This window comes from Pimephales promelas, chromosome 8 (assembly GCF_988280905.1).
Source record: "Pimephales promelas chromosome 8, fPimPro1.hap1.1, whole genome shotgun sequence".
NCBI classification, from domain to species: Eukaryota; Metazoa; Chordata; class Actinopteri; order Cypriniformes; family Leuciscidae; genus Pimephales; species Pimephales promelas.
The window spans coordinates 27,504,676-27,527,219 of record NC_142776.1 but is presented as its reverse complement, the minus strand read 5'-3'; the positions used below and the strand labels follow the sequence as shown (position 1 = coordinate 27,527,219).

General features: G+C 37.1%; 1 protein-coding gene across 2 annotated transcripts in view; it reads right to left on the bottom strand.

Annotated features, from left to right (window-relative positions):
- The window catches only part of cyfip1 (cytoplasmic FMR1 interacting protein 1), a 43,684-nt gene that overhangs the window by 19,563 nt on the left and 1,577 nt on the right, over nt 1-22,544 (bottom strand). For both annotated transcript variants that reach the window (XM_039689699.2, XM_039689698.2), the window contains exons 2-15: nt 13,428-13,548; nt 13,079-13,168; nt 12,141-12,218; nt 11,950-12,051; nt 11,682-11,863; nt 10,171-10,267; nt 9,364-9,492; nt 8,074-8,178; nt 7,870-7,961; nt 7,354-7,471; nt 3,181-3,303; nt 1,574-1,699; nt 1,108-1,274; nt 872-1,019 (exon numbers count right to left, since the gene is read on the bottom strand). In XM_039689699.2, the coding sequence (XP_039545633.1) occupies nt 872-1,019; nt 1,108-1,274; nt 1,574-1,699; nt 3,181-3,303; nt 7,354-7,471; nt 7,870-7,961; nt 8,074-8,178; nt 9,364-9,492; nt 10,171-10,267; nt 11,682-11,863; nt 11,950-12,051; nt 12,141-12,218; nt 13,079-13,168; nt 13,428-13,544 (1,674 nt within the window). In that variant the 5' untranslated portion in view covers nt 13,545-13,548. The remainder of the gene's footprint in view (nt 1-871; nt 1,020-1,107; nt 1,275-1,573; nt 1,700-3,180; nt 3,304-7,353; nt 7,472-7,869; nt 7,962-8,073; nt 8,179-9,363; nt 9,493-10,170; nt 10,268-11,681; nt 11,864-11,949; nt 12,052-12,140; nt 12,219-13,078; nt 13,169-13,427; nt 13,549-22,544) is intronic.

Below are 22,544 nucleotides of genomic sequence, written 5' to 3'. Positions count from 1 at the left end.
TTATTATCTTATATTTTTTTATTTATTTATTTTTACTAATTGTATTTTGGGGTTTCCATGTGTATTAAAGAAATATTAGTATCACATATATAAATAAATGACACTAAACCGACCGATAAAATTCACTGTAGCATGATACTACAATGTTTTTCCAAAAGCAGATCGGAGACATTTTAGTCATTCACGAACGGAAATCATGACGCATATATGAAACTCTCAAAAAATGATGGCAAAAGCAAAGCACTGAGATCATGTTGAGAGGCAACACTGATAACAGCTCAATTCCCCGAGGCGCTATTGACATTCAATACAACACCCTTCCACAGCACATCGGATTCAACTGTGCTTCATGCAATATATGTGGCAAAAGCTAGCGAAAGATTACAAGCTCTTCTGAATGACACTTTGACAGAGCATGTGTGATTGTGTGTGTGTGTATAACAGGTTGAAAAACAGATAGCAATATGGCTTGTTAGGTTGCTTCAGATAAGGGGTTGTACAAGGTGAAAATGGGATGAGGTGATGATATGAAGCTAATCTGAAATCAGATTTTGGACCCTGTATGATAAAAGGCATATGTAGCAGATATAGATTTATCAATTTCCTCAACCTGAAACATACTCTACGTAAGCACGACCCCAATTGACTCGATGTCGATGCAATATAAATTTCACGTGCTGTTGCATTCAGAATGGATGAAATCATAAAATAAATAACTCTGTTGCCCCCTTGAGTTCTGAGGTTTGTTACGACCACTGTAAGAAAAAATGTTATGCATGCATAATAGGGCTGCTATATTGTCTGCATTTGCGAAGAGCATGTTTCTATCCTTTATATGGTATAAAAAACTTGAAATTGGAGAGTGGCATACTTGAGTGCTGGAGGGTCCCACGGCACGACGAGGAACTTTGATATCAAATCCCCCTTTAGGGTCCTTCTCGCCCCGCAGCGCTGGGTCATTGTGTGGCTCTTTGCCCGACTCCCAATCACATATGGTCTTACGGATGGCCTGGAGAACACTGGAACAACATCACAGTCAACTTACAAAGACTTAAACCACTAGAGCAGTCAGATAGAAATACCATCCGGTTTGGTGCTCTGTTGTACCTCTGGACGACGTTCTTCTTCCTCTTGATAGCCTGACGCAGCGGTTCCCTGAGTGTGACCTGGGCAAAGTCTTGCAGAGCTGAATAGATGGTGTGACGGATTGCATGGTTGAACACGCTTTCCATTCGGCCCATCAGCACCTGCAGGCCTTTAATCATAGCAATGACCTAAACAAGTAGACAGAAGCACATTCACACAGAGAACTGGAAAGCGTAGACTGACTTCTCAGAGTTACTTTGGATAGACTAAACAATTGACATGGATTAACAAACATTGCATCATTAATGTCACTTCAGTCATGGATCTGATTCATTGAGTTAATTCATCAGGCTGATTCAAAAATAATAATTAAATACAATTAATTAATTGTAAATAAGATTCAAATAAAAAATTCTTTATAATTGATTATTAATATATATATTTAAAGAACACTTGAATAAATTGTTAATTGAGATTTGGCCCTGACCTCCACCAGGGCAAACTTCTCCTCGCTGGTGTAGTTGTATCTGGTGGCACGTTCATACTCCTCAGCATTATCTGGGCACTCTTTGTTTGAGTATTTGTCTGTAGGGTGCACCAATTTCCAGGAATACTGCAAACATGTATAATTGCTTATGATGATTATTCTATAAGATATTTTCAATACTGCTTAAACAACAACAAACAAATTTCAGACTCTATGGTCCATCATCTCCATCTCCAACATAATTAGCTACAAATATTAAAATCCATTTTACTAATGGCAAAGAATGGACTTGTTGCAGGCTGTTTCCATGGCAACAATATTTCATGAGACTGCCAGAATGGAGAGTTTAGTTTGGAACCTCTGTTCCAAGAAAAGAAAAAAAAAAAAAAAAAAGCATAGAACTGACTATTAACGTGAAATGAATGATTCAAATCAAAGGTAAAAACATTGATGGCCTTGTGGAAGTAAGAAAAAGAACATAGGTCTGGTCTACTCGTTGAATTGAGTAGGTTCAAACTCTTTGTCTTGAATAGGTGGGTTGTTAGTTAGTCTTTCATGAGATAGACAATTCAAGCGAGATAACTGAATTTGGTATACTTTGACCACCCAGAAAGCCTCTTTCATGTCTGATTGTGCTTGAATGGACAAATTCACACAAAACAGTGTGAAAATGCCCACCTCATATTGCCGGTTATGTCTTAGTTACATTATATTTGCTCCGGGCATTAGGTCTTAAAGTGACAGCCGCCTAATATTCCAGCTGCTGTGTGTTTTTAATGTTAATAAAACAACAAAAGGACAAAGATGATAGTTTAGTCTATTTGAGACAGTTGAGAGTAGGGCTGTCAATAACGATTATTTTGGTAATAGAGAAATTAGTCAATTGTTTTTGGAAGTTATTGGAATTTTTTGTATGGTAATACAAATAGTTCAAAGCAAACAATGAGCCTTAAATACATATATAATAACGACGAGGCAATCATTTGTGGTTCAAATAAAGTATAAAGAGCAAGTATGCAAATAATTATAGCACACACTGTATTTATAAAATATATTTAATTAAATCGCAGCCTCTGTGAATTCACAATAGAACTATGCTATACTGGGTTTAAATGGTTTTCATATATTGTGCATATATTGACTTGATGAAGAATGTTATTTTTCATTTGATACACAATGTAATATTTCATTATGTGCCTATAAATATATAAATTAGATTTATGTTAGATCCCAGTTAGATCTAATGTTAGATCCCAGATTTTCAGTTTAGTCCCAAAGTTTTGTACCTTTATTTTCATCCCATCTAATATTTTTCACCATGTCCCTTTAGGGGCTCCATACAAATCTCTACTGCTAGCACATGTATCCACAACGTCAACAAATCTCAATCTCAAATTTTAACTTTACACAAAACTTTTCAATTTCAAGAAAGTTATACAGGAATTTGACAATTCTTCTGTGATTTTTCTTGCTTTTATTATGCAGATATATGGATGAGCAGCATGAATCCAGACAAGCATCTCCCACATAGTCATTATGGGTCAAAAGTTTCTCACATAGTTTCTCAAGTTCACACACACAAATATAAGTGTGACAAGTCCACTCACCACTTCCATGACCTGAGCACTCCACTGAGAGAGCAGCTGCAGGCCCTGCAAAGCAAGATCAAACAACTTCCTGTATTCAGAGTCGGTCTTCTGGGACTCCTGACGCCCTGAGCCGGTCACCACCTACAAAAATGGGAAAAGGAAGTGATAATAAACAGCAAGTAAACAAGATAACATAACATCTAACACAACTACCGTCATTACAGAGAAAACGAGCAAATTAATGAACCACTGAAATCTCATCACACAAGCTAATGACAAAACACCAGGATACCTGAGGCATCCAACAGGAGCTGCATTCGAAATGAACAAACAAAAGAGGAAAGCCTGCATCTATGCATTTGTTTCAGCAGTTCAAGACAGCACACGATACAAGCACCATGTCAAAACTCCTGGCATCTGACAACCATAGCTGTGGAATGAACAAATTCCTCCCCGCTTCTCCTCGTCACTTGGTTGCTGTCACTGAAAGCAGACCCCAGTTGTTCCCTGGCTGCCAATGTGTTCTCATTACAGTGCTGCTGCTGCTGCCATGACTTAATTCAAACCCAGGCTGGCCTCCTGTCCTCACATTTCCATATTTATCTGTAAGACTACCAACCCCAGTGGTTCTGAAAGCAAACTTCGAGTTGACGAGATTGAGCCTTGAAACCATTAATCCGTGAAAAAGGGAATAGTGTATGAACCGAGAGCTGCTCGCCCTCCCACGGCTAATGAATATTCCTGAAATCTATTCACAGGAGCAAAAAACAAACTCAAGAGCAACATAAGCCGCTCCATGTAGCTTCTGATTCTTATTAAGCCGTACCATTAGTGCTACCATTAGCCGTACCAAGAGATTTTTCAGCATCCAATATGATGAGGCTAATTTTTTTTGCTAAGGAAAATCAGGTTTACTATAAGAACTAGAGTACACCATACTATGTACATAATCAGTGGTTAAAGAGGGATTTGGCAGGTGGGGGAACCCTCAAATTTTGTGTGGGTGCAACAGGGAAAAATTACTCACCTTGGGACAACATATTGAGTATCGTGGTATACCAATACTTTTTGGGTCAACAGTGATTACTCACCGTGGGACCAAGTATCCACTTATTTCCTTGATATTTTAATGGTTTTATTTTGGCCCATCTACACTGATGTGATGACGACACTATGTTAAAACTGCTTAACACTGGGACAAAAATTGAGCCCTAGCACTGTAGCCACGCCAGCCCACATTATTATCCCCAGTCCCACACACAGACATGTGCATTAAAATGTGAGGTATTTAGGGGAATTCGGGAGCATGCTCCCCAGAGAAAATTTTGAAGTCGGTATGAAATCAAATTTGACAAATCTTCTTTTTTTATGTAATATAGTAGTGTGTATTATAAATGATTTATCTCTGCACTTTATTATTTTTTAAAATTCATGTACCCTAATCTTTAATCAAAGACGTTACCCTTCCTTATTTCAGTCACGTGGAATTGCGAAAAGGTGCGGCCAGATCCGATGAGGGTGCGGCTATCGGTGCACCACCTCTCAGAGAATCACATTCAAATCTGCCACCATTTTGTTTGCCCATACCCAACCTACAATGATCCAATCAATTCCCAAAGGAAGAAAAAAAAAGGATAATAAATAGCTTTAAAACCATGTCAGTGGGCATTAGATTATTTTGTCAATACCTGCTCTCTCCTCATCTACATCTTTCTTTTTCTCTCAGTCTCCCCTTATCCTGCCCTATAACTTTCCCTCCTAAAGCTGAACTTTGACTGATAGTCTTTTCATTTCCATCTGTGTCACTGAAGAAAGTAAACATAGGGTTAACTGATAATTATATATTTTAAGAATCATTATCTAAAACAAGTTAATTTACTCAAATCTGCCAAGCAAGTATTGCCACCTTCTACAAGCTTTGGAATTTGAAAAGTAATTTTAAATAATACAAATTATAGCTACATTTAACACATTTGGTGGACTTGGCAGACATTCCCTCATCATACGCTGTGCCAACGCGTCAAAGCATTCTCAGGTATAAATATGCAGCATTTACTAATATTTAATGTTGATATACAATGGTTAGATCATGTTAAAACTAATCCTGCTACTGATCTCTTTGTAAGACCTGACAAATGTCAGGTGAAATATATCAAACCTAAAACTAACTTTACAGTGCTCAACCATCATGAGTCCATTTCACGAATTTGTAATCGCTTGCGTTCAGCGGGCAGGAAGGGAGGTTGGCTGGTCGGTCGGCCCATATTGGGACCAGCGAGATTTGTTGAGATTAATGAATCTATGTATTTTTTAATTTACAGTATCTGAGGTGCCAGCCCACTTTAAGACCTGTATACAACGTAATTTATTTCTGTAATAACAAAGCTGCATTTTTAGCAGCCAGTCTTCAGTGGCACATGATCCCTCAAACCACATTCCAATATGTTGATTTAGTGCTCAATAAAAATGTCTTATCATAAGTGTTGAAAACAGTTTCGGAATTTAGTAGATTCAAAGATAGATAGCGCAAAAGTTTCATTAAAAGCAAGTGGGGTTAATAACAACAGAGACTGTGGAAAAGTACAGTACATAAAAACAATGCCGGAAAGAAAGCAAGCTGATATCAAGGCCAAAGGTTGCCATACAAGTTTTTTGGTTATTATGTGTGAATAAAGACTATTTAGTTGTTTCAGTTTGCTCTTCATTCTGACAGGTGTTTAGCACTGTGTATGTGGTATATATATATATATATATATATATATATTAGGGCTGTCAGTTAAATGGGTTATTAACAGCATTATTTTTTTTTTATCACGAGATTAATGGTCTTTTTGGCCTAGCAAACTTTGTGATATTTTCACATGCTTTTGCAACAGGACACAGCATGCGTGAGGGTGTTTTGTTGCTTCATCGACAAAAGCGTAAGTGGATCTAGCTAGACCGGAAACAAAACAGGCACGCCGCACACACTTGCTTGGGGTTGCGAGCCAGCCAAATAGTAGGTTAATGTTAAGTTGAGTGGATGACGAGCGCGAGACGCTGAAATGGATGCCAATAAGATTGTGAATGGAAAGTTTACTTTTAAAAAGTAGCCAAATGGTTCCATTGACAAGATAAAAGTGATCTGTGTGTTTTGTCATCATGAACTGAGATATCTTTATCGCGATTGCAGCATCTCACTCTGAAATACCACTTGATGATGGCCAAGCACACATCAAGCTTATGCGATTTATTAGAAATAGTATTCATTTCACCCTTTTATTGATGGTACATTGCAGTGATAGATTATTTGCTCCAAGTGAGAATGTTAGTGTGAAATTGTAAACTGTATTTTCCATGTTGATAAGAGCATTAAAATGAGAAAAAACAAATAATGGGACAAAAACAAATCAAGAGACATTATGACATTAATGCAATTATTTGTGATTAAATATTTTAATCGCTTGACAGCACTAACATATATATATATATATATATATATATATATGAAGAGTTCAGATGCAAAAGCCTCTAAGTGCCATTTGAAATTTTCTTCAAGAATGATCATTTTTATCAAGCTTGTATATTTAAGTTCAGTGATTTCACTTAAATTGCAATGATAATTACCTATTAATTGTTATTTAAGTGAAATTACTGAACTTAAATAAACAAGTTTGATAAAAATCATCATTAAAGAAGAAAATTTCAAATGGCATTTAGAGGCTTTTGCATCTGAACTCTTTATATATATATATATATATATACACATATATGACAGAGAGAGAGAGAGAGAGAGAGAGAGAGAGAGAGAGAGAGAGAGAGAGAGAGAGAGAGAGAGATATTTAAAAAAAAATCAGAATACTTTGATTTGATAGTTCGAGTGAAGCATTGCATTGACGACTGAAATGTACTGTTTTTGTTTATTATTATTTTTTATATTATTATTGTTATTATTATTACATGTTTCTATAATTTACAGGTAAATCAAATCAGGCCAGATGTTTAACAAAAAGTGTGTAGCAGTGAGAAATTAACTCGATTTTGATAATATTGAGGATGATTACCGCACCCAAAAATGTTTAGAAAGAGCAAGACATTTGGCAGATTAGGTAACACATTTTTTCCACAACGTCATGGCAATATGAGTCAGTGGATGGTGACTGTGCAAGCTGCATTTGTTTAGAAAGACAGTGAAGAAAAAAAACCTCTAACCTCACTGTTGCTGTAGCGAGCCAGCTCAGAAATGAAGCGCATATGGTCTTCGCGGATTTGAATCATCTGCTCGCAGATATTATACTGCGGACTACTGCCTGAAGATGTGCACGACCACCTAGAGGATGGAAGAGGACAGGCAATTAAAAAAAAAATGGAAGGATCCAATAAATACTTTACACAAATATTAAAATAGACCATTTTTATTCATTCACAAAAAGCAGAAACTCGGAATTGTATAGAATTAACTTTTATTTTTTCAAATGTAACAAAAAAAAAAACAGCATGTGGACAAAGACTACTTATAAAACTTTTATGATTAATTTCCAGTTTCTTGGAAAAGACCAACCAGTACATTGTTAAAATATATTTCTGTATTTCACAAAAGATAAAGTTATATGAGTTTGGAAGGGCACATTTTTATCTTGAGTGATCGATTCCTTTAACTATAGTAAGTTAAAACACATCTGCAAACAACAGCGTTCCTATTTAACTATGACCTGCATGGGCACTCACCTGGACTTGTTTTCTTCATAGTGGGCGCTGGTTTTAATATAGCGAGCCAGTTCAATCTGCATGTCACCAAACAAAGGCACTACCTGCAATTGCTGTAGGGGTAACACAGAATGTCAAAATCAAAATCTGTCTCAGATTGACACAAGTGGTCAGACAAGATGGACAGCTGTTTACATCAAGAAAAGCGCACACACATACACACACCTTGAAAAACTTGTCAATCTTTGTGAGGTTGATTCTCTTCTTGGCATCCAGTTTGTAGATGTTGCTGTTGGTTCCATCCATGAGATAGAGACCAAAGCCCATCACCTACAAGACAGTCACAACAAACTATGTGGAACAATGCCTTAATACATAGATTTTTTGTTGTGTTTTAGTTTTTACATTAAACTTTTTGAATCTTTTGAATTGTTGTTTGGTCAAGATGATGAAATATCAAGATTCAAATGCAATATCATCAAAAGTTTTAGCCTGGCTAATGTCAGACCCAAGTCTCATTGAATTGTGTGAGTGAAGCGAGGGTTTCTGCGACAAATCTGTTTTTGCTGCACTGCTCATCCTCAATTAAAGTGAAAGCACACTTTTGATGGACAAAAATAAGTATTTCACAAAAAAAGTACCCAAAATGCAACGAATAAGCATGTCTAGTGAGTTTTAACAAGAACTTTAGTAAGCAAATAAAAGAAAATACAGACTCAAAAATATTTATAGAAAATTTAGGCTACCCGGTAAAAACGTGTTTTTACTTATTCAGTTTGGGTGAAAATTGTTTATTATTAAAATTTTTTTTTATAAAATTAACTAGCCAGAAAATATTATACATGTATATTATATATATATATATATATATATATATAAACGTTATTTTAGTTTATGCAACACACAGACGGCTACATATATGAAAAATGCATTAAAATTATCGAAAAAGTGACATTAAACTTTTTTACATTATAAATATTTTAAACATTATAAATAGTTTAACCCAAAACGCCATTGTTGTGTAAATGAACGTCCAAATTGCATTAAATGTTTTTTGAAATAGCTCTTTACACGACACCATTTTCAGCTAAACACATAAAACAGTTCAGTTCAGTTCAGTTAATAAAGTTGACTGAACTGAACTGAACTGTTTTATGTGTTTAGCTGAAAATGGTGTCGTGTAAACAGCTATTTCTATTCCAAATAAAAAGCAGCAAAACAACTTTCAACATTTGTTTTTTAACCAAATCATCATATTAGAATAATTTCTGAAGGATTATATGACCTTGAAAATTGGAGTAATGACTGCTGAGAATTTAGTTTTGCCATCAAAAGAATAAAATTACATTTGAAAATATATTAAATTTTAAAAAAACTATCTTAAATTGTAATAATATTGAACATTATCAGTGTTTTTAGGTGGTCATAAAATACTTGTTACCTCAAACTTTTAAATAGTTACAGTATGTTCCCGATGCTAGAAGACAGTTTGTGAATGTCAGTATTAATACTTACTTTGAGTAGCATGTGTTTCTCACTGGGGGTGAGGTACATCTTGTTTTCGTAGTACTCTACACACAAGTTAACAATGTCTGCCAACAGCTCATCAAATCCATTAATCACCTCAAGCTGCTGCTGTAGGGACTGAAACAGAGATGCCTGTCAATTTCATTGACTCATACACAGAACATGTCTGAAGCACTGGCACATTTATTAGGCTGCTGTATATAGGCACCAGGGACCGGTTTCACAAAGATAGACTTTGACAATGGATTAGATATAGTAGATAGTCAGACTTCAGATAGACATCTAACCATCAGACCATTGCACAAAGCACTTAAGACTCTGCACTGCAATACATTCTGGGTAAAATAAGACACTTTTCAAAACCAAAAACATGGCGGATCGAGTAAGCGCACTCAACCACTCAATGCAGTTTAGGGTAATGTTACATTTGGAAAGGGCCATTTTTCCTTATCTTTCGCTGTTTGTATTGTAACTGATTGTTACTGCTGGTTGCCAGGTAACAGACACTTGGGGTAAAGTGTTTAATTTCAGTCTTAATCGGTCTAAATTAAGTCTTTATTTTTGTGAAACAGCCTAACTTGCATTAGACTAGTCTATGAGCAAATTTTACACTTGCTAACACTATAGACCGGTCTAAAATAACTTTGTGAAACAGGCCCCTGTAGTGAGAACTATTTAAGAAATGCTACATAATTACAAAAAAAAAAATGTAATCAGTTCCAAAGCAACACTCTTTGTTTGTTAAGATGCATTTTCTCTGTATTAAGTGTTAGTTTACAGAAGATGGTGTAGTACCTGTGTGATCTTGTTGTGGTTGGCCAGAAACATGGATAAGTTTTGAGATTCCTGAATGGAGGATGGCTCGGACATTTTCCTCAGGAACTGGGCAGCTCTGATGGACAAAGAGGACAATATTATGAAGAGAAAGACTGATGGTGCAAATATCACAATGAGGCCAGTTTAAGCGTTGTGTCACTACGACAACAATGTAAGAATCTGACACTTATAAAATATGTTGCTGTTTTTTGTTGTGGGGACAGTGAAAATGCAGGAAAATTCATTTCTACAGAGTCCTGGAAAGACAAACAAACAGAATAATAAAATAAACAGCGATAGAGGCATAGAGAAAGACAGCAAGAGAGTGACAAGAAAAATTTGATGACATGAGGTTGAAAACTGGATGGGTGGTTGACAAATCTGACATTTCATAAAAATGTGTTCAGTGGGTGGGCATGCTGAAAATAAACCCAAATCCACACAAACACTGAAAGGGCAGGGATGATACAACTAGACAGCTCTAGTCTCTTTAGAGATATGATGGTATGCAGTTTTTGTGCTGCATCTCTGTTCTGTTTATAATAACTGAATAGCATATTAGAGTGATTTCTAAAGGATCATGCGAGTAATGATGCTGAAAATTCAGCCAGGAATAAATGCCATTGTAAAAAATATTTTAAAAAAAGAAATGAGTTTTTAAATTGTAATAATAGTTCACAATATTACTGTTGTATTTTTGATCACACTAATGCAGCCTTGTCGAGCATAGGAGACATAAATCTTATAGACCCTAAAGTCTTGAACAGTAGTGCATATGTGTAAACTTTTTCTTAGTTTGAAATGTCAGTTTAATTGCAAATGAAGTACCAAAAAAGCATGTCAAGTCAAGTCAAGTCACATTTATTTATATAGCGCTTTTCACAATACAGATTGTATCAAAGCAGCTTCACACTGATAACATGAAAGTAGCACAACACAGATCAACAACATTGCTAAACACTAAATAACCCCAACTGAGCAAGATCAAAGCAAGCCAAAAGCAAGGCGACAGTGGCAAGGAACCAAAACTCCATCAGATTGGATGGAGAATGGATCAGAGTATGGATCAGTGATAACAACTGGATAGAAGATGTAGCATGACTGCCATCTAGAGGCCACATGTATTAAAGGGTTAGTTCACCCAAAAATGAAAATTCTGTCAGTATTTACTCACCCTCATGTTGTTCCAAACCTCTATGTTTATTTGTTCTGCTGAACACAAAGAAAGATATTTGGAAGAATGTTTTAATCAAACAGATCTCATTCCCCATTGACTACCATTTCCTACTATGGTAGTCAATGGGGAATGAGATCTGTTTGATTAAAACATTCTTCCAAATATCTTCCTTTGTGTTCAGCAGAACAAATAAACACATAGAGGTTTGGAACAACATGAGGGTGAGTAAATACTGACAGAATTTTCATTTTTGGGTGAACTAACCCTTTAATGACAAGGCCAGACGCAGAACTGTGGCTCACAGAAAAGTTACCTCTTGTAGGCGGAGTGATCATTTTTGACACTGCACTTCATGTTCTTAAGTTCATCCAGCACCGCAAACATGTTGATGAACTTCCCCAGCGTGAGCAGATAGGCTTCAGACACAAAGTCTTTCCTCCGCTCAGCGTGACAAAGACGCCTCACTTCCCCACAGAAGCGATCTATCGCTGTCCTCTGGGAGTCAAATAAAATTACAGCGAAGCATTAGTGTATCTTACAGCATTCTGAACTCAAATTCAGAAAACATCATTAAGCGTTACCTGAAAGTACATGAAGTTCATTAGTTTGGTGACTTCAGGCTCGAGCACCTCCACTGTCTTCTCATAGATCTCCACTCTGTTAGGCTGTTCATTACACTTCACCTGAAAGAGGGACAGATGGAGAGGGTCAAATCAACAGACTACCAGTCTGTGTTGGTAGTTTTTGAGAAGCTTTGGGCATTACTAATTACCTGAGGGATAGCTCTTGAACAGCTTCTCCATGTATACAACATCACAGCATACTCCTGTCCTTCCTCCAACATCTCATTCTGCAACACAGCAAAACCTCATTACGAAATTAAAATACACTCGAGTAACTGAATGCAGTTAGATACATTTTTCCTTCCTCCCTCCCCTCAAAAAATAAAGTTTTAGATACTGAAACAAGTCATGCAGTAAATGAAAAAAAGACTAATCTAGAATCTTATGAAGTTATAAACTGAAATTATGATGAAAATAACTGAATTAATAATTAATGATAAGAGGTTCTATTAAATACCACTACTACTAATATTAATAATGCAAAATAAAAATTATTTCGTGTATAGTGATCTCATCATTTTGAAGACTAATTAATGTGTAGATGCTTCAAAAAGAGATTCTACAATAAACCTTTATCTCATGTTGAATATATTCCCAAAGAACAGATTAACCCACTTAATTAAGAACTTAACAACTTAGAAAATCTCTGCTAGGAATAACAAAACAACCATTCACTTTATCCGTGTGTGGCACCAAACTACTTCCACACACACACACCTTAATTCCTCACTGATGCCAAACAGTCTCTGACAGCTATTACCTCTCACTAATAGAGCACACAGCAGTTCACATTCAATACCAAAACCATTCAGAGCGGCCTACTTCGCTTGGCCAGGCTCCTCAAATGAGGACGATGAGCCCAGACAATGAGATACTCAAATGGGCCCTCTTAAATAATTTCAAGCCCCTGACAGACTCCTTTAGCAAGGCTTCCGGAGAGCTGGCTTGATAGGTTGGTTCAATCAGCCGAGGTTAGCTTTAAAGAGTTGTGATGGAGTCGAGGTTTAATAAATCAAAGAAGTGCAACTCGCAAAGGTGGAGTCGAACAAGCCAAGCTGTTTGTGAGAAAATGCTGAGAGGATCTTACCATGTTGGAGTGGACGGTGGCCTGCTCGATGTAACGGGCGATGCCTGTCACGAAGGCATTGCGGTCCTCAAAGTTGGTGTTGAAGTTGGGCTGAGGATGGCAAAAAGCAGCAGAGTGGTTATGCAAGCGCCGTTTTGTACATGTGTAGGTCATTTGGGTTTATATATTCCTAAATTATACTGAAAATCTAGATCAAGTGTGTCGCACACGTCCTGAAAAGCGAAGCAAAAGCATTTCGATCAAAGCAACAACCGTTTCTGGGATATTTTGGCTTAATTTTTCTATAGTAGAAGGAAGTGTTAATCTTTTTGCAGTCTAGATGAAGGCCTGCTCTGGAGTCAGTTGTTACCTGGTAAATGAGGGACGAGGGCAGAGGCTCGATGCAGGGCTGTTGATCTGGGAGCGGCAGGTCCTCCAGCAGGTCCACATTGGACAGAGCATCTTCCAGAGTTACTGTGGACGCCATCACTCTAGATTGAAAATTGAAAAATTATGAGACTGGCTACATTCAGGTTAGCATACAACTAGTGCTATTAAAAATATTGTATGCATGTAGAAGACAATATTTGCCAAAATGTGCGGTATACAACAGATCATTTGACAGGCATACTGAACGCCCAACTCAAAATGTAACACACTTGACCTTCCACTTCAAAAGCGTGGAATCAGATCAATATCAACTGCATGACTCAGTTTTTCTTGACATTCTAAAGCTGAGATGACAACTGGACACCACTCGGTTGGAACTTGGAAGCACTTGTCACATACTGTAAGAATAAGTCTAGACTAAATATATTATCATTAAAAAGAAATGTATTTTATTCAGCAAGGAAGCATTACATCGATCAAAACATTGACATTGTTGGCTATATTCTTACAAAAAAGATTTCCATTTCAAATTAATGCTATATTAATTTAAACTTCTATTCATTTTGAAAAATATTATATTATATTATAATAAAATATTATTGTATTTAATAATAAATATAGCAGAACAACTACATGTACTTTGAACATTAATAAGAATAATTGTTTATTGTGCAACAGCTGGAGTAATGATGCTAAAATTCAGCTCTGCCATGACAAGAATGAAACATCTTGCTTATTAAACTATTAAAATACGAAATTTTAAATTGTAATAATATTTCACAATATTACTGTTTTTAGTGTATTTGTGATCAAATAAAAGTTATATAAAAAAGAACAATAAATTTTAGTGAGAATACACTTTTCAAAATCAGTTTAACAGTAGTGTACACTTGTTACTATGAAACATTTTACTACAAATAATAATATTTCACATTAATAAGTAAGATTAGTAAATTCTTCAAGACTATGAAATAACAAAACTAATATTTTAATCCCACATGGTTCTGCTCAAGATGGCTGTACAAAACACTCCAGTCACTCTGTATGGTTTTGATGTATATCACAGATAGTAAGCATTAACATAAATAATAGAAATGTTTGGAAACCATGGCAACAGTTCAAGCAAGAGTTTTAATAGTTGACAGGAAAATATAAGACCACAAAACATTTTTTTTTTAAAAAGTTATCGTTGCAACTAGGCAATTTTTTCACACCTCACAAACGGCGTCGACTGTGAGAATGAAAGTGCACTCCTACTTCCTCTCTTCCCCTAATGGGGCAAAGCCTCATGTTCTCATGTCCTCCTGTAAAGGGAAATTCATGCTGCTGACACTGATTTACTTGCTAGAAACTTCCAACTCTCACTGAAAAAGCTGCTCCAGAATCATCAAATCTGATTGGCTGTGATAGCAATCATTAAATATCATGTTTTGCAGCACATTTAACATAGAGAAATTGCTTGTTGCTTAACTTAACAGTTGCTCACAAGAGAATTAGTCAAAAGGACATCAAAAGAGGAAACTCAACACAGGCCTGAGGAAATGGAGAAGGGCTACAGTGGTCTTGTAGAGGTAAACAACTGCTACCCATAGATAAATACTGCAGACATCCTTAGTGTGCTCAGCTGTGTCTCCTCTGGACATCACTACCAAGCACGCATCTTATTTAGGAAGTCACATTTTAACTCCAGAGAGTTAAAAAAAAGAGGAACTTCGAGAAAAAAAAATTGGAGATATAAAATGAGGAATAGAGTAGAAGCGAGTTGGACCCTGCAGTGAGTGTCTCTAGAGAAACAGTGATGTTATCAGACACACTGCTGTGGTCAACACTGACAGCTGCATCTGCAAACTGTGCCGAGTGCTTTTGACTGAACAAATGTACTCAAAAATGTTAATCCCGCTGCACTAAAGCTGAATAGTGTCATTTGTTTTGATGTTAAAATACTGTGATGTGCTCATGTGCATAGCATAGACAACAATAAGTAAGCGCTCTAGACGGACTTCCTGAAGAATGTAAACAGGACAGGACTACTTCTTTGGGTAGAAGGGCTGGCATTTTGGTAATCGGTTTGGATATTATTGCAATTCAGTTAAGTCGCTACTGGTGAAATTTGAAAAGTTTGGAAAATAAACGGGAGCAGAGATTGAACAGATATTACACTGAATATCAACTATGAAATCTAATGATGCAAGTGAAATTCAGATCCAGAGCTGCACGATAAATCATTAAAAGATCGCAATCTTGATCCAAACACCCACGCGATCTTATTCCTAATGACAATGATTCTGCATATTACATATTTCACATCTCAAGTGTCGAACACCACGTATTTTGTTGCTGCCCTTGTTAATGAATGAGTGTCAGAAACACGTGCTGCTCACGCTTCGCTGATGCTTGCGATGTAAACCTATTTAAACCAAAGACTTTAGGGACTTTTGACAACCTTTGAAAGTACGAACATCCCACTTCAACATTCAAATCTGCTGCCGCTGATCTGGAGAGAGCAGCTGCCATGCAAATGTACAGTAAAGCAGCTTCACAAACAGTCTTTTCAACCACACATTATCTGTATTTATGAGTTTTCAATGATATTTTCATATCATAATCATGCAGTCTTGGTTTACTTAACACATATAAATCTCAACAATCGGATCTTTGACAATGAACTGAGGTCAGCACAAAAAAAGGTGACGTAACTCACAACTACATGATTACTGCGCCCTTTTCATGAGCTGAGTTTGTGTTTAGGAATGTACAGTATTGCAGCTGGGTTTATTTTCCTGAGGCATTACAGCATGTCACACCCACTTCCGGCAGCTCCATTTTTTAAACACTAGGCTACATGATGAATATTATAAACTAGCAGCTAATCCAGGCAGGACGCAACCAAACTACTGTCTTCTAATTATTAAAAAAGGTCTATTTGTTTCTTTATTATTATTTGTTAGCTTAGCATAGCTAAGTATGCAGGTCAGTATATTTCGTCAAAAAGGAAGTGGGTAAGAGACTGGGGACAACAAGACATGACAGCTCAGTTTTGTGGGTTAGGCCTATATCTCAAGTTGCTGATGAAGCCTAGAACTTTTCACTTTAGGTGCACTTGCTTCAAATATAATGCAAACCTGAATGACCACAATTAAAGGGTTAGTTCACCCAAAAATGAAAATTAAGTCATTAATTACTCACCCCCATGATGTACCAACCCTGTAAGACCTTCGTTCATCTTCGGAACACAAATGAAGATATTTTTGATTAAATTTGAGAGCTGTATAACTACCACATAGGCTCCTAAGGGACTGGCTCTTGACGGCCCAGAAAGTCAATGAAGAAAATGTTTAAATACTCCATGTGACTACAGTGGCTCAACTATAAGTTTATCAAGCGACGAGAATACTTTTTGTGCGAAAAAACTAACAAAAATAACAACTTTATTCGACTATTCCTTCTCTTCCTGAAACGAGACTTCCTTAGATTTCCACGACGCATGCGCGAGAACTGAACTGAAGTAGTTGAAGGAGATCGCAATTCTCGCGCATGCGTCGTGGAAATCGTACTGAAGTCTCGTTTCAGGCCAACAAGGAAGAAAAGGAATAGTCGAATAAAGTCGTTATTTTTGTTTGTTTTTTCGCACAAACTTATAGTTGAGCCACTGTAGTCACATGGAATATTTAAACATTTTCTTCATTGACTTTCTGGGCCGTCAAGAGCCAGTCCCTTAGGAGCCTATGTGGTAGTTATACAGCTCTCAAATTTAATCAAAAATATCTTCATTTGTGTTCCGAAGACGAACGAAGGTCTTACGGGGTTGGTACAGCATGGGGGTGAGTAATTAATTACTTAATTTTCATTTTTGGGTGAACTAACCCTTTAAGTAAATGCAATATTAATCATTAACCATTTTTTTTAAATCGCTGTGAGGTAAAAAGGGAAGTTGTCTTGAGTGAGCTGAACATCGTTCCTCTTTAATGCTGCAGTAGTTCCCTGAACTTCTTTTTTACATTACATCAGAAAAAATGCTGACATGCAATCAGAAATCTTGTCTTTTCTTTTTACTCACTGGCCAGATCAGATCATTAAGCCACAGCGGCCCTTCACAGAGAATGTTTCGGTCCATCAGATTCAGACCACTGTAGTTAAAAGCAATGCAATGTTGTTGAGAGAGACCATGATCATTCCACAGGCTTTACAAGCCTTGTCATGTCCCTGAAGTTCTACACCCCTGAATATTCAACTATGGGCCAGGTCATGATCAAGCTAAGTCTCATAAATGGGGATGGCAGCAAAGAAAATTAGAAAACATGGTAAAATATTTGGTCTATAATTCTCTATCTAGTCTTTTGGATGGCCAGACTTTAGATCACAAATTATAACCAGTCAGTAATGATACTGATGCAAGTTTAACAAACTTTAAAGTCATCGCACAAACTCATCAAGAACGATTAGATCTTTAAATTATAACAGTATAGCAAGCAGACTTACATAAACTGCATATAAATATCATTTGTCACTCTATATCTCCCAGTAATATGTCAGAAAAATGATATTTAAAAGCTTAGTTTTATGATGAAAGGTCAATAATTTCTTGTGTGGGGGGCAAAACACAATGCAATGGGCTGACGACATATGACGACAGAGAAACCCAATGGTCCTTGAGGTCAGAAAAGTATTGAAAATATTGAGAAAAGCAGGAGCAAAATCTGCCATTTTTAGGCTGCAAAAATCAGTCTTTAGGAGCTGGTTCCTTAAAGGGTAGTTGATTATGATTTCACTTTTCTTACTTTAGTTAGTGTGTAATGTTGCTGTTTGAGCATTAACAACATCTGCAACGCTCAACGTTCAAAGCAAATGGAGATATTTTCTTTTAAAAAAATTGCTTTTTAAGGACCACAACAAACGACTGGTAGGGACTACAAGAAATAGTGACATCAAGACTACAACAAACAACTGGGAGGGACTACAAGAAATAGTGACATCACTAACTCTAAAATGTACAACTACAACAAACTACTGGTAGGAACTACAAGAAATAGTGACATCACTAACCCTAAAATTTACAACTACAACAAACAACTGGTAGGGACTACAAGAAATAGTGACATCAAGACTACAACAAACGACTAGTAGGGACTACAAGACAGTGACATCACTAACCCTAAAATTTACAACTACAACAAACTACTGGTAGGAACTACAATAAATAGTGACATCACTAACTCTAAAATTTATAACTGCAACAAACTACTGGTAGGGACTACAAGAAATAGTGACATCACTAACCCTAAAATTTACAACTACAACAAACTACTGGTAGGAACTACAAGAAATTGTGACATCAAGACTACAACAAAAGACTGGTAGGGACTAAAAGAAATAGTGACATCACTAACCCTAAAATTTACATAAACCGGGAACGTGATTTATAGATTATGAAAGAATATGCTAATCATTGACTTGAAGACAGTTAACTCCACATCAGCAATAAATTAATTAACTATCCATTCAGAAATGTCCTGTTGCATTCTCAGCTGGTGATTTGTTTAGCATCCCGTCTGACGATTAAGAATAGTAACTTGCTGAACTGTCTACTGCCTACTGTGTTATATCTGCTTAAAGGATCAGCTTTGTTTGTATAGTTAGAGTTAGGAGTGTAACAGTTCAAATAACTCACGGTTCAGCTTTTATCACAGTTTAAAGTGTAAATTGCAGGTTAACCACCACAACCAATTAATGTGTAAATTAAAGTGCTCAATATGTAAATATTTAAAAAATTCTGTCTTAAAATAACATTTATTGGGGTTTCTTCAAAGGTAGCATTTTTTTTACAGTATCTGGGTGATGACGTCATAAGAGTAATGCACTCACTCTGTGTATTGGGGTTGAGGGAGTCTCGCAATACTCCCGCAAACTAGAAATATCTAGGAGTAAAACGCCCAGCCAAGTGGAAAAGGGGCGTGCTTAAAATCACTGTAAAACATAGCAACTTTTCATTTCATATGCAGCATTTTGGTAAAAAAAAAAAAGTAAAGTTTATTATCTTTATGTTTAGTAACCACGTTGCCTTATCTTCGTGAAAAATTTAACCAGCAATTTACACTTTAAGGGTCACGGTAATGGTCAAATAGTTTGGCTATACTGCTCAGTCACTTGTAAAATAGTAAAACTAACTTGAAAATGATGTTATATGATATTTTTGCAATATCGCCAGCCTACCCCTGCCTGCGTGCAGACAAAGCAACTTTCCACATTTTTGTATTCCTGTCCACAGACCTGACAGAGGGGTGGCGCCAAAATCAAAAGTGCATTATGGTTGTTGAAGTTTCTGGCAAAAGGAAACGCCAGAGCCCTTTTTCTGATTTCTTTTGCTGAGGTGCTGTGGTTTATTGCTTTGATGTTGGTCAGACTGGTGAAAAGTAAAGTAAAACAGACTTTATGTCGATTGTCAATAAACAAGACTGGAGACTGCTAATGCCTAGTTCACACTACATGATTTTAAAATGTCGGGCTGAACTGTGCAGTTCACACTAAATGACTTGCTCTCAGTGAAATCATGAGTGTTCAAGTTGTTTAGCTGTTCACACCACACAACACAACGTGATTGATCCACAACAGGACGTAACTCACTACACGAGTTAACAACGCACTACACAGAGATACAACCACGATCGGATGATAAGAGCATATCATTTGTGACTCAATGAGAGCTGTTTCAGTACTATAGTACGGTCTAAATCCTGAAAATAATCAAACAAATAATGAGTTGACAACAACACGATTCTATCTGGTCTAGAAACCATGTTTTGTCACGAAAAACCACGCAATAAAACGAACCAGAAATGACGCGAAACTGCAGAGAAGAACACAACACGCGAATATGGACGTCAGACAGAAACTAGTGCTGCACACTGTTTGCTCGACGATCTGCTCTGAGAAAAAAAAATGCAAAAAAGAAAAAGTAAGATTTACCTGGTGTCCTCAACCCATGCGTTGCTATGATTGGCTGTACTCATGACATCACTGAAATTGAGTCGCGCGACTGCGCGAGATATCTAGCATGCTAGATATTTTTCTGAGCTCGGTGACCTGTCTGCGAGGTGTCTGCGAGCTGTCTTTGATGCGTTGTTGGCTCTTTCACACTATCGGATTGGCGAGCGTTAATCGTCCGCTAATCGCCCGCGATTTGCACGCGATAACACCCTGACTTGTCGGCGACTCAACGATTTGCAAATCGGGCTTAAATCGGGCTTAAAATCACGTAGTGTGAACTAGGCTTAAGCCAATTCAAGAATAACTACATTGGACATTGAACGTTTAGCCTAGTTCACACTACGTGATTTTAAGCCCGATTTAAGCCCGATTTGCAAATCGTTGAGTCGCCGACAAGTCAGGGTGTTATCGCGTGCAAATCGCGGGCGATTAGCGGACGATTAACGCTCGCCAATCAGTTAGTGTGAAAGAGCCAACAACGCATCAAAGACAGCTCGCAGACACCTCGCAGACAGGTCACCGAGCTCAGAAAAATATCTAGCATGCTAGATATCTCGCGCAGTCGCGCGACTCAATCTCAGTGATGTCATGAGTACAGCCAATCATAGCAACGCATGGGTTGAGGACACCAGGTAAATCTTACTTTTTCTTTTTTGCATTTTTTTTTCTCAGAGCAGATCGTCGAGCAAACAGTGTGCAGCACTAGTTTCTGTCTGACGTCCATATTCGCGTGTTGTGTTCTTCTCTGCAGTTTCGCGTCATTTCTGGTTCGTTTTATTGCGTGGTTTTTCGTTACAAAACATGGTTTTAAACCGACATTTTAAAATCATGTAGTGTGAACTAGGCATTACTTGCTTTGGACTGTCTCCAGTCCTCCAGGGTGGAGATAAGACGCTGATTCTAAGCATGCAATTTAAGTAATGCATTTAAGCTACTCTCTAAAGTCATACACTACTATGAAAACTCTAGTCAGAATATCTACAAATATCAAAACCACAATAAACCATCCAGACCAAACATTCCTGGAGAATGACACTGCCATCTTCAGTGTGACATCCCAATATACCCAAAGTCTGGCCATCTGCCATGAGCTTTTATTCCTGGACATCCACCAAATCAGTATTAAACAAAGTACAGCTGCTCTAGCACAATGAGTCTGAGAAGATTTCCATCTGTGTCGATATCGGACCATGCATGCCAAAACTTAACTCCAGCAGCACGCAGTATGACAAAAAAAAGGCCTTTTTTTGCAACACATGCTGTGCAGATTCAACACCTGCTGCCACACGGTGTCTTCCTCTCCGAAATTTTCACATCTTCAGACACACATTTTTCTTTCGTGGCAGCAGAGGTGGTGGCACTGGCACAAAAACACAACATGCAGCACATTGGAGTGTGGCGTGCAGCCGTGCACTCTCACTGAAAATACGCACAACTTTGACACATACTGCTTTTATATCACACTTAGTTTTGCACACTAGAGAAATGCAATCCACACACTAACTTTGAATGTCATATGATGATAAACATCACATCTTGCTTTATTACAGAAAAAGCATTTATCAAAGTAAACTTGTGATCACCTGCCACCCATTGGCACCTCATGTTTGGCTTGAAAGATGCCTTTTCCACAATCTCCGACATTCTGACGTATGATTGTCCTACAGAACTTTCAAACTGGTTGTGATGCAGCCCTTCACTTATTCACCATGGTAAAATGAATGAATAATGAATATACATTAACACAGGTTTTCTAGGGCTAATCAACAATAATTTTTCAGGCACAATTACTACACAATAATAACCACCCATTTTACAGAAACAGAATTTTTTTGTGCAAAAATATTGGTAATTCTTACCTCACACTCATAGTTTTGATTGGAATACATCACATCCGGTCGAGCGGTTGCATAGCCGCAAAAGTTTGAATATTTCACTCAAAGCTCAAAACGGATCAAGATTTTAACATACACATATGGTCAATACTCAGCACAGATATCTCCATTGGAAATTAATGCAATCCAAACTGTTGTTTGTCAAAGATGGTGGCTTAATCGGTTCTAAACGAATATGGATTTGGTACGAATACCTTCCAAAAGCATCTTTATCAGCG